Source organism: Triturus cristatus, chromosome 11 (assembly GCF_964204655.1).
Source record: "Triturus cristatus chromosome 11, aTriCri1.1, whole genome shotgun sequence".
Taxonomy (NCBI): Eukaryota; Metazoa; Chordata; class Amphibia; order Caudata; family Salamandridae; genus Triturus; species Triturus cristatus.
Window position 1 is genome coordinate 882,192,839 of NC_140594.1, and position 15,129 is coordinate 882,207,967.

General features: G+C 44.6%; 1 protein-coding gene across 1 annotated transcript in view; it reads left to right on the plus strand.

Annotated features, from left to right (window-relative positions):
- LOC146785576 (uncharacterized) overlaps window positions 1-15,129 on the plus strand; it is a 98,793-nt gene that overhangs the window by 43,045 nt on the left and 40,619 nt on the right. Inside the window, exon 2 of the mRNA XM_085633474.1 lies at window positions 3,635-4,184. Within this exon, the coding sequence (XP_085489600.1) occupies window positions 3,635-4,184 (550 nt within the window). The remainder of the gene's footprint in view (window positions 1-3,634; window positions 4,185-15,129) is intronic.

Sequence of the window (15,129 nt, forward strand, 5' to 3'; positions counted from 1 at the left end):
GAACATATCCATGCAGAAATGGTACACTTTTTAGTCCTTAAGTAAAGCTACAATTGCCTTAGATTTCCCAAAGAACTCAAAAAATCTCCTGTGAATCCTAGAAAGGTCAGAAATTTGCTCTAAATATAGAAGAAATACTATGGTAGCAAATTACAACTTCTCAACTCTAGGCTTTGTAAACTGGCACTCCATTTTTTCTTTTCTGCTTTCTGACTATTTTGAGCTTGTCCTCACCCTTGGTTTTATCCTGTTTCTTTTTATGGATCCATTATCCATTTGATACTAATAAAACACAAAGGTGCCTAGGAAGCACTCTGCATTACCTTTGGGCTTCATGTTATCTGTTTTCCTAGGTTTTACGTTCGTCTTTCTACTTAGTCCCCTGTCCCAATTCCCTTATGCTTTGCAGCCATGTTGTTTCTTTGTGTTATCATGTCTATGTTCAGAGTTTACCCTTGGGAGTGTCATTAAGTCCAATCTATGTTCCATATGCTTCTTTGGGAGTACCAGTAACTTCAATCTGTATTTCAAGTTATTCCGTGGGAGTGTCTAGGTCCAATCTGTGGTTCCGGGTATTCTGTTCCCTACTGTGTTTCTGTAAGAGTGTATTAGTTTATGTTACTGAAGTCATTGCTAATCCATTGTTTGAGAAGCCTGTAGTGTATTGGTGGTAATTGCCTCATTTTGTTGTTTGAAGTGCATTGCAGCCTCGCAAAATCAGAGGTCCGGGTCCAGTGCACTATACCTAGCAGACTCAGAGGGTCTCCAGTTAATGCTGTGCCGCACAGTTGCTAAAAAGAACCAGTGCAGCAAGTCTCTCATTTCTTATTTTATCCCAACCCCCCACCCATCCCCCCTGCCCCACAAGGGTCGTGCCTTGTTTAGGGAGAACCTATTCTTTGAATGAGCACAGCCCTGCAGGGCTAGGAGGTCCAGCATAAGTTCCAGTATTGCCTCCGTGCTTGGAACCCGGTGAGTGCTTGACTGGGGGCAGTGATATTTGGCTATCTGTCATATGAATTTGTGAGACAAATTTGCCATTGCCAGAATCCTGTGGATCCATTTAGACTGTCCCATTGAGTGGGGAATGGTTGAAGTTCATTTCAGATGGTGCCTGTATTAGAGAGAGTTTTCAGGGCTCTGGTCAATTTGCCTGATGCATGGTGGATGTTTTTTGTGCTTGGTGCATGTTCATAGACATAACATGAATATGTGTAAAGTACATGTTCACCCTGAAAGGTTCAGTGGCCCTGAATGATAGATGTTTATTGCTACCCAATATAATGGTACTGAGGTTAGCAATGAGAAAAGAATGAAAGGCTGAGTGGATATGCGAGGATTCGAACCTGAGACCATGGGGAAAAATACAAATACCTGCAGTGGACGTATTAGTCCACCCTACCACTAACCCTGGAAGTAAGGACTGTGTTGGATAAGACAGGCGTGTTTTGTACTAGCACAATTGCTTACCTAAATCATCTAAAGGGAGGGTCTGTGGGTCAGAATATAGTATGGTGAGGGGGAGGTGCTCAGAGATAAAGGAGTAGAAATAGAATAAATATGTATTATTCTTTCAGTTCTGGGTAAGTATTGCTCTCTATTGTAGTGGTAAGGAGTGGAATGTCTCCTGGGTCAGGAGTCACTGTAAGAGTCTGCAACATGTCCAGGAAATCCTGAACCCAGGCTTCCCTGGTTTACAATTGAGTATTCAGGTCCAGAAGAACCTGTATGGACTTCTTCTACAGCAAACAGCAGCTTATTCATTGATTTCTTAGATCTAGTACACAGTCTCTGCAGGGAACCTCCATACTGAGACTTTATAAGATATCCCTTTTCACTTCACAAACACTACAACTACCTTAGTTTCAAGCCGCCTTGAAAACATGCTTTGCATTCAGTAATATTGGAACTGGTCTATAATAATAGCTGCTTTTTTAAGGAAAATGTAAACATGAAGATTTAAGGAACCAATAATTAATCTAATAAACCGTCTATGATTATACAATTGTTTAGCAGTACATGATGTCTGCTTCCATGTCCCAATCATGTTTAGGAAAGGATGGGACTTTTTGCAACTTCTTTAGTGAAAAGATTAAGGATATTTACGACTTTAATGTTCATAAGATGCTGGAAGGTGTTCCTAAATTCTAACATGCTGAAACATTAATGTCTAATAGCATTAGCAATCCTCCCATGGATATCTAGATCAGTCATTCTGCTTTTTAAAGTATACTCTAAGTATGCTTTAGCAATAGTTTCATTATTATCACCATTCTAATTATTTCCTCTTCATCTGCATTGTTGATTCATCGAACCGGATTTATCATTGTTTTTTGATGATCAAAACCGTGGTTTACTTTCCATCTTGCTTTTCATGAATAAATTGCTCTGTGTGGCAATAAAATTCCTAGGTAGACATAGGCTAAAGTTATGCCAACCTAAAGCAACACCTTGCTGTAGAAATCCCTGCATGTATTGGTCTAATAGATTGCTGTGTTTCACTCTGTGATCAATTGCACGCTGCTTGACTACTGTGCACTCGGGCCCTTGCAGCTCTATGTAATTTGTATAAGATATTGTATATGTGATCCAAAAATAGTGTATGACTGCTATGCAGTGCTCTGATGCTCACGCGGCCTTGTTTGCTCTTAATAAAACTATGCAAATCTAATGAAATAACCAACAATGATCCAAATATTCAGGCTGTAAATCTGGCTTCAAGGCTTGCCCATACCCTGGGAAATATGATCACATTAAAGCAGATAACTACATTGTCTCACAGGTAACCTGTACATCACATGGAAAGTACCGTGACTGGTACTTAAATCTGTTCAGGGACCTGCCCCCAGAGTATCAGCAGGAAAGGAGTGTCATATATGTGCCAGATTACAGAGTTGGCTGAAGACGTCTCTGTCTTCTACTTATTTCAGGAAATAAACTCCAACAGGAGTTGAAACTTGATGCTCTCAGGCACCAGGGAAACAACACTCCTTCCACAATCCTTTTTAAAAAACTAGCTTTTTGTGATCTCTAATATATAATTTCTTGTGTTCTGTTGTTGCGACACAATCTTTATCATACATTTAAGATCGTTTGGTTATTTTAACGCTCAAGGCATAGAAAATTCAGTTTGTGTCATGTGGCCTATAAATAAAGTAAAATAAACAAATAGGTAGATGTATACATATTTCAGTCACTTTACTTGTTAAGTGGTTCGTGCTAAAAAGAGAACATGATCTGTCCATATTACCTATCGGTACTCTTACTCTAAATCCAGTCCTTCCTCGTCACAGTCCTAGGGTCCACCATCCCAGTCCCTTCCTTGGTTGGGCCCCTGAACATGCATCAAGAAACTTGGCATGAACAGGAAGTAGAGTTCAGGTGCAGCCTTCTAATAGGCCTGTAAAAGGGGTGGGGCTTCATTTAAAACAGAAACAGGGAATTGTGTTCTCTTTTGAATCGTAATGGAAACATTAATTTTAAAGGGGCTGTAGGAAATTCCTATATCCAAAGTGTGGGCACCTAGTTGAAGGACTGTTATATGAAGGGGAGTGAGAGGATAATGCACTGCCAACATTACAACAAAAATGTCTCAAATAATTATTCTTAGTTTTGTCTTCTGAATCGTTGACAGAGACAGCAGAGGATGGTCACCTCTTCATTGTGCGGCCAGCAGTGGGAATCTACCTTTGGTGAAATTCCTGATCCAAAAAGGGGCGTCGGTCAATATGAGAGACGTCTGCAGCTACTGCCCGCTACACAGAGCCGCACTGAATGGGCACACAGAAACCATGGAGTATCTCTTGCAGAATGGTGCTTCAATAGATATGCTCACATCTTCTGGAGAATCAGTCCTACTTATAGCTGTGGCCAATGGTCATACATCTGCCGTGAAGGTATTACTTCAATACAAAGCCCCATTGACTATTAAAGACAACAAGACGTGGACCGCTATGCAGTGGTCGGTCATCAATGACCACGTAGACGTGCTTGACCTGCTTGTATCATTTGGGGTTTCGTTAGAAGAAGAAACCAGTACTGGGAAGACACTCCTGCACTTGGCGGTCCTGGCGGGCTGTTTGCAAACCACAAAGTACCTATTGAGGAAAAAGTTGGATGTGAACATCAGTGATGAGGATGGACAAACTGCAACTCACATAGCAGCAGAAAATGGAACTGAGGAGGTAATGTACAACCCATGAGAAGTGATCTTCACTCAAACATGTTCTGCAGATCTACTCTGATTTCTTTTACAACGTTTTAGCAACACATTTCAATAAATTTAGCGTAAGAGAAATTTTTTATGGGGAATGCTTCTATTTAACACTTCAGGAAAGGAAGAGGGGTGGTAGCGTAAGGTGGTGAGTGATGGCACATTGACTTTCCTTGATAATTATTTCCCTCTATATCTTAAATGCCTGGTCAATGCAGAGCATCTGTTTCTTGAGTATTATTTCACATTCTTACCAAACATGACTCACTTATGTCACCAGAGAAAGAAAGTTGTTACATTCTACTAATTCTTCTGTTGATAATGCTCCTGATGTTGGTATATGACATGTTAATGTCCTTTCTTGACTAACCTTATGTAAGCCTTTTTTTTATTTACCTATGTATTCCTTTATGTAGCAAACACAGCACAGCATAAGGAAACAATTACTATTCTTGTGGTTCAAGCATATTTTCAAAGTGAATGGCTCAATGAAGAGAGCAAAAAGTATAGGGGATAGTGAGCACCCCTGCCTTGTGCCACGGCGGACTGAAATCTTTTCTCCTCTGAATCCATTTATTATTGAGTGGATCAAAGATCCTGTGCATAAGCCTGAGTTTGGCCTGATGAACCAGGGTGGTATTATGAGTGTATCCTTTACAAACCATATATACTCCTAGCTCACCACGACAAAAGGCTTTCTCGTCATCAGGAGAAACAATTATGCCCTCCCTCGTTTCATTGTATAGAGAGGAAATACCTTCTATTAGATAGTGCGTCAAATCTGCTTTTGCCAACCGCCTGTGTCATATAAAATCAGTTAGGTTGGAGCCCGCTAAACACTCAATAACAAACATCAAGCACTGCCAGGGACTTCGTAAATATCTTACAGTTTGTATTGAGGAGTGAGATTGGTTGATAGGGGCCCCACTTGACTGGATCCTTAAGTCTGCGTCTGTTCCTTAGGTCCATAGCGAGTGCCTTTTAACAATGTTGGAACACCTACTTTCTTCACTTAGAATTTTGTTACCAAGTAGTTAAAATGTTTATTTTCTTCTGTTTTTTCCTTTTTTTCCACCTCCCTACTACTGTTTGTGCCTTACTATTTTTCTGAATTCTTCTATTTCGGATATTGTTGTTATTTGTAAATTATACATTGGTTTCTGACCATAAAGTCAATACAGCCTTGAGAAAGGCCCAGGAATGCTAACCATCTAAGGAGCAAAACATGTGTTGGCTGAAACCTTGGAGACTTTAACGTTTCTGAAGCTTGCGCCTAAGCCAGGCAGAAACCACCATTCTAGTCAGGGCAAGGGAGTTACACGCTGAATATAACCCCTGCTCACCCCCTTGGTAGCTTGGCAGAGCAGTCAGGTTATCCCAGAGGCAATGTGTAAAGTGTTTGCACAACCCACACACACAGCAGCGACACACTCGGCACATCACAAAAGAAACTCCACACAAGGTTATATAAAATAGCCTTTGTATTATCCATAAAACACATTAAAGCACAATCACACATATACACTGTGCCACCTGGCAGAAGGTATGACTTTACAGGGGATTACATACATCACAGGGCCAATCGAGCCACTGTCATATCACTCACAGGTATTGAAAACAACCAGTAACTACTAGCAATAGGGCACTTAGCAAAACACATTAGGCATACATCATAATCATCAGTGCACCCTAGTAAATGCTAATAACGGGCACCCCCTATGGATGCATCAGGCATTAGGCCTAACACAATATAGTATGCATAACATCACAGTAGGCCATGCACCATAGTAACATCAGGCCCAGCAGTGTACCTTAGTCCAAAGCATTAGCAACAGCAACAATGCACCAACGTACCCACTTCTGGAGGGCACACCTTATCTCCGAACACAAGACGTGAATTTCCAGCATGCACCGTAGTGAACATCTGTCCCAGTACCCACATAAATCATAACAAGGGTCCTAGGTTACACACTATTCATAGTACAAACTCCCGAACTACGGCTCATTACCCTTATCCCCTCCTGGTAGGCTTCTGGACCTTCTGCCTGCCTTCAACCAGGAATTCAGTAATCCCCGATCCGAACCGGGACCTCTGAGGCACCTCCTCTGTTCCAGGGGAGGAGCGGGGGCCTTCGCTGAGGTTCCCCCCTTATGCTCTCAAGAAGGAAGGGACCACTGTCACTAATATGGGAGAGGAGCCTGGCCATCACTTTCGGGCCAATGGGGCCAGCCGCGCCCCCTCTCCCTGCAGGCCCGCAACTGCAGGTCTCTCACCTGGAAGACAAGAGGAAGCTTGCAGCGGCCTGCATTTGGCCTGCCCCACAAGGCGTGCCTTCAGGTAGGTGCCGGGAGGAGGAACGACACTCACCCGCCTCCGGCCACAGCCATACCCTTGGCTGATGTGGCCCACGGCCTCTCTCCGTTTTCACTGGGGTGGTTTCACGCGGCCAAGGGCCTCCTATGGAAGCACCATGCCCCTAAGGACAACTGCGGCCGCCTGTGACCTCGCGGTGTAGCCACTCCAGCCCGGGGACATACAAGGCTCTCTGGACAGGGCCCTCGGGAACGAACAGGCACGGAGTGAAGTCTCTGCCTCACCCCTTCCTAGGTGTACTCTCGGGCAGCATGCGGGGTCTCTCCACCTCACGGGAGCCCCGCCCATGACCAGGCGTCCTCGGTCTGATTTCCAGTGCTCGTTGCAGCCTGTCTCACCGCGTTCTAATCATGAGCCCACCTCTTGGTTTCTGGTCGCAACTAAATGAGCCCACCACACCCTCCTGGTGGGCAGACACAGCCAGAGGACCAGGTCCACACACAGGCCCGGGGACCACGCGGGGCTCTCCTCGTCCTCATGAGAGCCCTGCCCACGATCAGGCAGCTTCCTTGGCAAAGCCCCACCCAAAACCAGGCAACACGGGGGAATCCTAGTGTCAGGATGCCTTCTCCTCAGGATTCCTGGATGGAACCAGTGGCAGGGCACAGCACTTCTGAGCGCAAGGAAAACAAGGACGGACTCCACATGCTCATTTAGGAGGTCACCAGGGGCAATAAACACTAAGTCCCAGGGCTCTTTAAAAGTGGAGCGTCCAAAGCGCTTCGCCACTGAGTCTCATTCCAGTTTGATCAGCCCAAGCAGGCCAGCACACCAGGGCTCTTCGACAGAGCAGCAGCTTCACTCCCATGAGTAGGGAGCCCTAGATGGCGGTTCCTCCTGGGCCCGATAGTTTCAAAGTAAGCACAACAGCACCAACCCATGGAGTCACAGCCCCAATACTTATACCACTTAGTGTCTTTGTTCTCCCCCTTCCACAGGACTCTGCCACTGGTCCAAACCAGTTCTGGGGACACTCAAACATTTTCTTAGATGGTACAACACATCCTTTGTCAGTGTAGGCTCTGGCCCCAGACACACCACAGGGAGGCAGAGCCAGCAATGTGGAAGGCAGGCACAGCCCTATTCAGGTTCAGGTGCTACACCTCCCACTGCTCCAAATGCAGATTGGCCTATTCAGCCTAACGCTGACTCACCCAGCCCCTCTGGAGCCACTGCACCTGCCCTGCCCCTGTCATTTCAGAGCCAGACCTGCAATACACATCAGGCAGGCACGAAGACACATAGCACACAGAAATGCCCACTTCTAAAAGTGACATTTCTAAAATAGTGACAATAAATCTGCACACACCATTACGCATCATTTATTACCATTATTCCAAACATAACAAACTTGATCACGCTACTCCTCGCAGATCAGGAATTACCACTGAAATACATATCAGGGAATCCCCAATGCATTCATATGAGAGGGCAGCCTCACAGTATTGAGAAACCAAAATGGCTGTTTGTCACTACCAGGACATGCCACACAGTTAAGGCACATGTCCTATCTTTTACCTACAGTGCATCCTGCCTATAGGGCTAGCTAGGGCCTACCTTATTGGTGACTGATATGTAGTAAAAGGGGAGTCACAGATGTGGCAACCAATTTATGTGCCACGTCACGGTGGCAGTAAACTGCGCGCGCAAGACCTGCAATGGCAGAGGCCTGAGACAGGGTTGAAAGCCTACTTTGGTGGGTGGCACAAGCAGGGCTGCAAGCCCACCAGTAGCATTTAATTTACTGGCCCTGGGTATATCAGATACCACTTTACAAGGGACTGATAGGTAAATTAAATACGCCAAACAGGTGTAGACCAATCTTACCACTTTTACCATAGAGAGCACATGCACGTTACACTGGACAGCAGTGATAAAGTGCCCAGAGTCCTAAAACCATCAACACCAGGTCAGAGAAAATACCAGGAGGAAGGCAAAAAGTTCAGGGATGACCTTGCAAAAAGGGCCAAGTCCAACATTAATGCATGAATATTTGTAAACCTCTAACTTCCTGAAATTTACTGTATGTCAACAAGAACTTCATTACATTTTCCTTTGCCTCGCTACCTTCCTCTTTACTTAATCTGTCCAGTTGGGCAAAGGGGTACTACAAACACAGTAGGGCTAGGCAAATAAAACTATAGAGCAAGCCATGAAAGGACAATACAATCTACTTGGTACTACCCCTCATCTCAATCACACTTATTTCATATAGTGTCTGCTTCTGCAGGTAGAGTGAAGCAGCTGTTGTTGATCGAAGATGGTCTGCATTTCCACCTCTGCAAGGGTGCAAGCTGGCCAAGCATGGTCAATGATCAGTGTTCAAATCTTGAGTCTGATCGTAAATGGGTTATCTATATATTGCAAAAGCAGTGGCTCAATTCAATATTTACGACAAACTCAGATTATTTTGCTGCAGGAGACACATCTATAATTGTAAAGATAAGGGAGATCAATTAGAAACAAAGATACAACTGGATCAAAGATTCCCAATTTTCATGCTCTTCAGCTTCACATCATTAGCTGAAAGATCTTGAGGTAAGGCAACCGTCTCAATTTTCAAGCTGTCACATTTAGATTTAGCAACTGCTTCTGTGGCATGTTTGTGAAGTGATGAGGAGATGGGTTAAGAGGAAGGTGAAAGCAAGGTTAAATCTCCACTTGCTTTAACCCCGGAAACCATGGGCGGGCAATGAAGCTGATATGGGGCTATAAGAATCACACCCGTCTCCCCCCAAATCTTCTTTAGTTCCTTTGTGAGGAGGTGAATTGGAGGAAAGGCATAAAGAATGCCAATTGGGGACGGGATGGACAGAACATCCACTGCCCAAGCTTCCTGACACCATGTGTCCGAGCAGGACTGTGGAAGTTGAAAATTGGTGGATGATGCAAACATGTCCAACCATGGCCTCCCCAAAAACTTCCCCATCAAGTGAAACATCTCTCAGGCAAAAATTTAGTCAAGAAAGTAGACTTTTCTGTGTCCCTGGAATATACATTGGTTTTAGAGATTTAACATGGACTCCCGTCTATGAAATTATGGCTATCGTCATCTTTGAGAGAGATCTGTCCTATGTCTCCATTAGCTTGCTGATGTAACTTTTCACTACCCAGTTGTTGGTTTTCACCATGAATTACTTTTTCTCTAGGTACTGTTCACATCTATGCAGGGCATGTCAGATACCCATTAGCTCCTTACAATTCAATTCCTGAGTGTGCTCTGTTATTGACCATTTTCCCTTCAAGTCCATCCCTCTAGAACTGCAACCCACTCACAAGCAATGGCATCTGTGATTATCACTAAGGGATTCAGATACTGCAAACAAACTCTCTTTTGTACATTTACAGGTACAGCCACCACAATAGGCCTTGTTTCACCAGACTGGATTTCTGGTGGTTGATGTAAAAACCCAGGAACTCCAGACAACAAAATTCCCAATCCACATTTCCGTTAGCCTTCAGAAAAGAAGGACCAGATATGAGCCAGTCATCAGGTTAGGGGAAACATTGTATACCTTGTACGTGCAATGATGCTATACAGGTGCCAACACCTTCATGAAAATCTTGGAAGATGATGACACACTGAACGGAAGAGCTCTGAACTGAGAATATTGTTCCTCCACTCTATATTGGAGATACTTTTGGCTGTCTTGATGGATTCAAACATGCAAATAAGTATCTTGCAAATCCAATCTTGCAAAACAATCTCTCTCTGAAATTAGAATTATCATCTACAATTTTACCATACAGAATGAAATGTAACAGATATTTCTGTTCAATGTTTCCCAGTCCAGTACAGGTCTGTAATTCTCTCCTCATTTTGGAACCAGAAAAAGTCTTGAATACGTTCCCAATTCTCTCTGTAACTGAGGGTCTATTGTTCCATTTTGTGCTAGGTCTTGAATACCTTGCATCATGCTAGGAATTGGGATATATTGTAGGAAGAAAAAGTTGACCTGGTGATGGATTCTCAAATTCTATGGAATTACTTTTTTAGATCATATCTAACACCCACTCGTCCTTTCTCAAATTGGACCATTGATGGTGAAAGTTCAAAATTCGCCATCTTACTACACCAACCAGATAGTCAGGGCATCTGAACGGAAAGCTTCTTCTGCAGTCAATGACAATAATGAAACCATACTGGCTAGAATTACGTTAAGTTTAGGAATTTGTGGAAACTCTTCATCAAAACCTTCCAGTGGATTCTATTTTGGCAAATATCTAGGGAACATCGTGGAAAGGCAGGTTATCTAATGGTGAGGCAGTATACGGTGAGAAAAATTCCTCTTGATTTCCTTGGGGCTGTTCCTGATATTTTAAATCCTCCTTCATATGTTTTAACAGTTCCTGCATATTATGGCTCTGGACATATTTTCCTTTATTAGAACATTGGAATGTTGGGGGCTCCATTGAAAACAATGGAGTGCTCCAGGCTTCTAATGGCTGGTAGAAGCCGGAGCTCCAACATTCCAATGTTGTTGTTCACAGGGGATGCTGAAAAAAGGCCGAGGCGATTTCAGTCCCCTTGGGCTCTGTGGGGTCTTTGTTTTAATTTTTAGAACATTCTAACCTCTAGTGGTGGAATGTTTTAATGGCCACTGTTGTTGGGCTATACCGGCATTAAAGTCCTGCTCCCTTGTTAAAGGCTGAAGCCAGATGGTATGTTCCTCTTGGTCTTCATTTGCATCAGCTATATGTCTCTTTACTGAAGGTTCCAGCATTGTAGTGTTTATTGCCTCTTTAGTAAATGATTCTAGGTCACTCCCAGAAATGGAACGGACCTCCCCTGCCTCTTCTTCTGGCTCTGGATTATTTCACTTTAGCAAGTGCTTTCTGGGCTTCATGTTGAACACTCAGTGTTCAAGCTTTGAGCATTGACATCCTCTTTATATAGGTCTCTAGCAATGACTTCTCATCACGCAAGATGAGGATTTTGGTTAAAGACCCTTTCGTGCCAGCCTAACACACACGGGTTTATTGCAGACGGGCCTCGTTCTGCTAGCGCTTACTGAATCAGTAACTTCCTGCCAAAATGATCCACACCAAGAACAGCAAACGCTGAGCTAGCTCCCCACGCCAGCTCAGCACATGGGCACTGGGCACTTCTGCACGCGAAGCATTTGAAAAGTGTTGCACGCTACAAGCACTGGCATTCAAGTACAAAGGAATCCATTTCAATAAACTTTGCATCTTAGCTTGGGACACTCTGTCAGTCAAGTAACTATCAACCAGCAGGCCACCATGGAGGGAGGAGGATGTTTTAAAGGAATGATTCAGGGAATATGGTAAGTCACATGGGTAGCAAAAGAAAGAGCTTAGGGCACGATCTGTCCAGGGTTGGAGCCACCTCATTCGGTAAAGACTGGGAGGAGGAGCATGAATGAGGGGGACCAAGACCTGGCAGCAGGAAGCAGAACAGCTCCTCTCTCTCTGCACATAGAAACAAATTCACCAGGATCAAGCTTTCTTCAGTGCCAGTTTTGCTCTCATATTAAATTATACGGCTTGACAGATGTGTCAAAACACCAGGATTAACAAAGTGGAAGGAAGCCCACCACTTTCTCAATCATGGTAATCCAGTAGAGCCCCTCAGAATAAATTACTAGGCAGGAATTAATCCAGTAGGCCACTGCAAAGTCAAGCCTATGAGGGCTCATAAGATAGAAGATAAACTTCACAAATTAAAGCTTGAATCCTGCTAGTTCACCCATGCATCTCAAAGTGAATACAAGGACCAGCACAATAAGCAGTGGCGGCCAGAATTTCGAAAAGGCAGGGGGTTGCCGGGCCTCACACACACGCACTGTCACACCCATCCATTCACACACACACACACACACAAACCCATTCACAGCAAGTACTCACACATACACTCATACATACTCACAGACACGCACACACCAAACATAATTTTTTTTAAACGTACAGGGCCGCAGCAGTGATCTCAGGTGGCTGGAGGGAAGCCTTGGTGGTTCCTGACCATTGGGTAATGCTGCCTTCTCTCATTGGCTCAACTTGTTATGGGTGAGCATCAGTGGCAGCCGGCACCAATCGGGGGATTGCAGGGCGGGGGTAGTGGTGAAGGGGGGGGTGGGAAAAACAATAATAATAGTAATAACTTACCTTATCGCCGCCGGGTCTCTCCTCCGCGTCAGGACTCCGCTGGCTCCACTGACTAATCACAATGCTGCAATGCAGCGTTGTGATTGGTCTGAGCACCGTGGTTCACTGTTCAGACGGGTACTGGAGGCCTGGGCATGTTCCCCACGCAGGCTGTAATGCAACTTGTATGGGGAACATGCGAAGTGCGCATGACTATTTAGCCGGCACCAGAGGGCCGGCCAAACAGTCACTGCGTACTTGGAGTGGGAAAACCACTCCTCCCCTGCCCTGCTCTGACAACAGAGCGCCCTGCCCAGCTGCCCAGCTGCCCGCCTGCCGCAGAGCAGCACGGAAACATGAAATGATAACTTTGTTATAATCATTTTATGTTTCCTTTATTTACGCTGCTTAAATCAGTGGGGCGACGCTCGCCACTGGTCAGCATATGAGAGGAGGCACCTGTCCCTTACTTGTCACAGAGTGGGATGGTATCAGTTAAACTGCTGACCCACTGCACTCTGATAGGCGCGTCACTGACTGACACTCGGCCCAGGCCATTCAGGGCTTGAAATTGAAGCGCCCACGTCCACTGCTATCAGGGACACTCTCGCTCATCATGGGGAGGAGGACCACCATGCACTTTGCTGAGCTGAGAAGTTCACGCCCACAGGACTGAGACATCTTCAGTCCAGCAAAGTTCAGCTCAGCCAGCTAGTCACCTGCACATTTAGCACAACTACAGCGCCTGGCTGCCTGACGTGAACATGAAGTGTTTGTCAGACTTACCTGAGCTCAACCTGACAGCTATTCTTCATTTTTTTTAAAAAAATGACCCTCTGCCCTTAGGGACAGCCTGCCGCTGGCAGTAAGTGCATATATGGACAATGTGCTATTTGTTAATCTGTGACTGCCAAATAGGAACTAATCAGCAGAATGCCATGCTAAGGTCATTACGACATTCGACCCTGTCAAAAGTGTATTATGTGCAAGGTATCTAAACGACGATCTCTGGTCAGCTCGAGACTCCTGTGAATCACACTGGGTACTTATTGCCCAAGAGCCGCTTGTTCCTGATTTCATAAGTGTGCCTTTTGTTTTTTTCTGTAACAATGTCCCCGCCTTAATGGCTGCAATTTTTCATTAATGAACAATTACAATTCTTAAAGCTTATGTCGCAAGAAGAAACGATAATTCTCAGCAAACAAACCAATATTTACCACTAGGTGGCACCCAATCCTCGTAAATCACAATTTGAATTTTTTGAAAACTCGTAGTCATTGGCTGCACAGATGTTTATCAACCTTCCAGTGCTGCAGGGCCGGACTGACTACCGGGCGTTTTGGAATTTGGTCCCCATCAACGAAATCAGCCCCCAGCTCAGCAGCATTCCAAAACGCCCGGTAGTCAGTCCGGCCCTGCAGTGCTGCCTCGTTTTATTAGTGAATAATATATTCCATTAACTACAATTATGAACAGATTACAGAAACATTTTAAAGAGAGTGCAGTCCTCTTATTTTAAACCTCCAAACATTTAGGCAGGGCTTTAAGTGGGTCGGGTCCGTCCTGGTCTCCGATCCGGGAACAATTAAAAATGTACATTGAAACGTATCCCTATCGGCACCTTAAGTTTACCGGCAAAAGCACTGTTCGAATTCAGAACAATGAATGCAAAAAACGATAAGGTAATCAATGTCAGTGATTTAACTCGGGTTTAATAGTTCACAAGTTTTACATGATTGAATTCCCTAAGAGCGACATCATGTCCGCAGAAAAGCCAGGACCAAGCCAGCAAAAGATAAAAGCAGAATGTGCTTTGATATTTAATTTCAAGCCGCTACCACTTAGAAAAGCAAGTTCCACCTTGGGGTTGGATCTAATGTCAAATGCAATGGAAGCCGACATGAGGGCAGGTGTCTCGTACCTGCTGGCATGGGTCTTCTAAGCACGTCTTGCATTCTTGTTTCCAGGAATGGCCCATCGATAAGAGCAGAGGAGCGCCGCCCCACTAAAAAATACCCCCAGCAAAGCCCCAGAGATGAAAAATAAAATGAGAAAAAGAGTAAATTTAATACCATTTTATTTTTCACCAACCCTTTAAGAATCGGGTGTCAGGACGTAGCGGGGCAATTGCTGCAGAGTGGCACCAGCGAGCTCTGCATTTAAGTTTAAAGTGAGCATGTCATTTGTGTAGGAGAGTAGAATCTGCTTCACATGTTTACCCCCCACTTTTTGCTGGTGTTTCACTGTTTTTCGACTTTAGTCTGGCTGGGACCCTGCTATTCAGGGCCCCAGCCTAGCTGCTTCCTCTCTAAAATGATTCCATGTACTTTAGGTACAGTTCAGATTGGAACTGAGGTGCCCTTGTAAGCCCCTAGTATATGGTATACTATGTCCCCAGGGCCCAGGTACCCCAGAGGCCTACCAGTGGCTGAAGCAT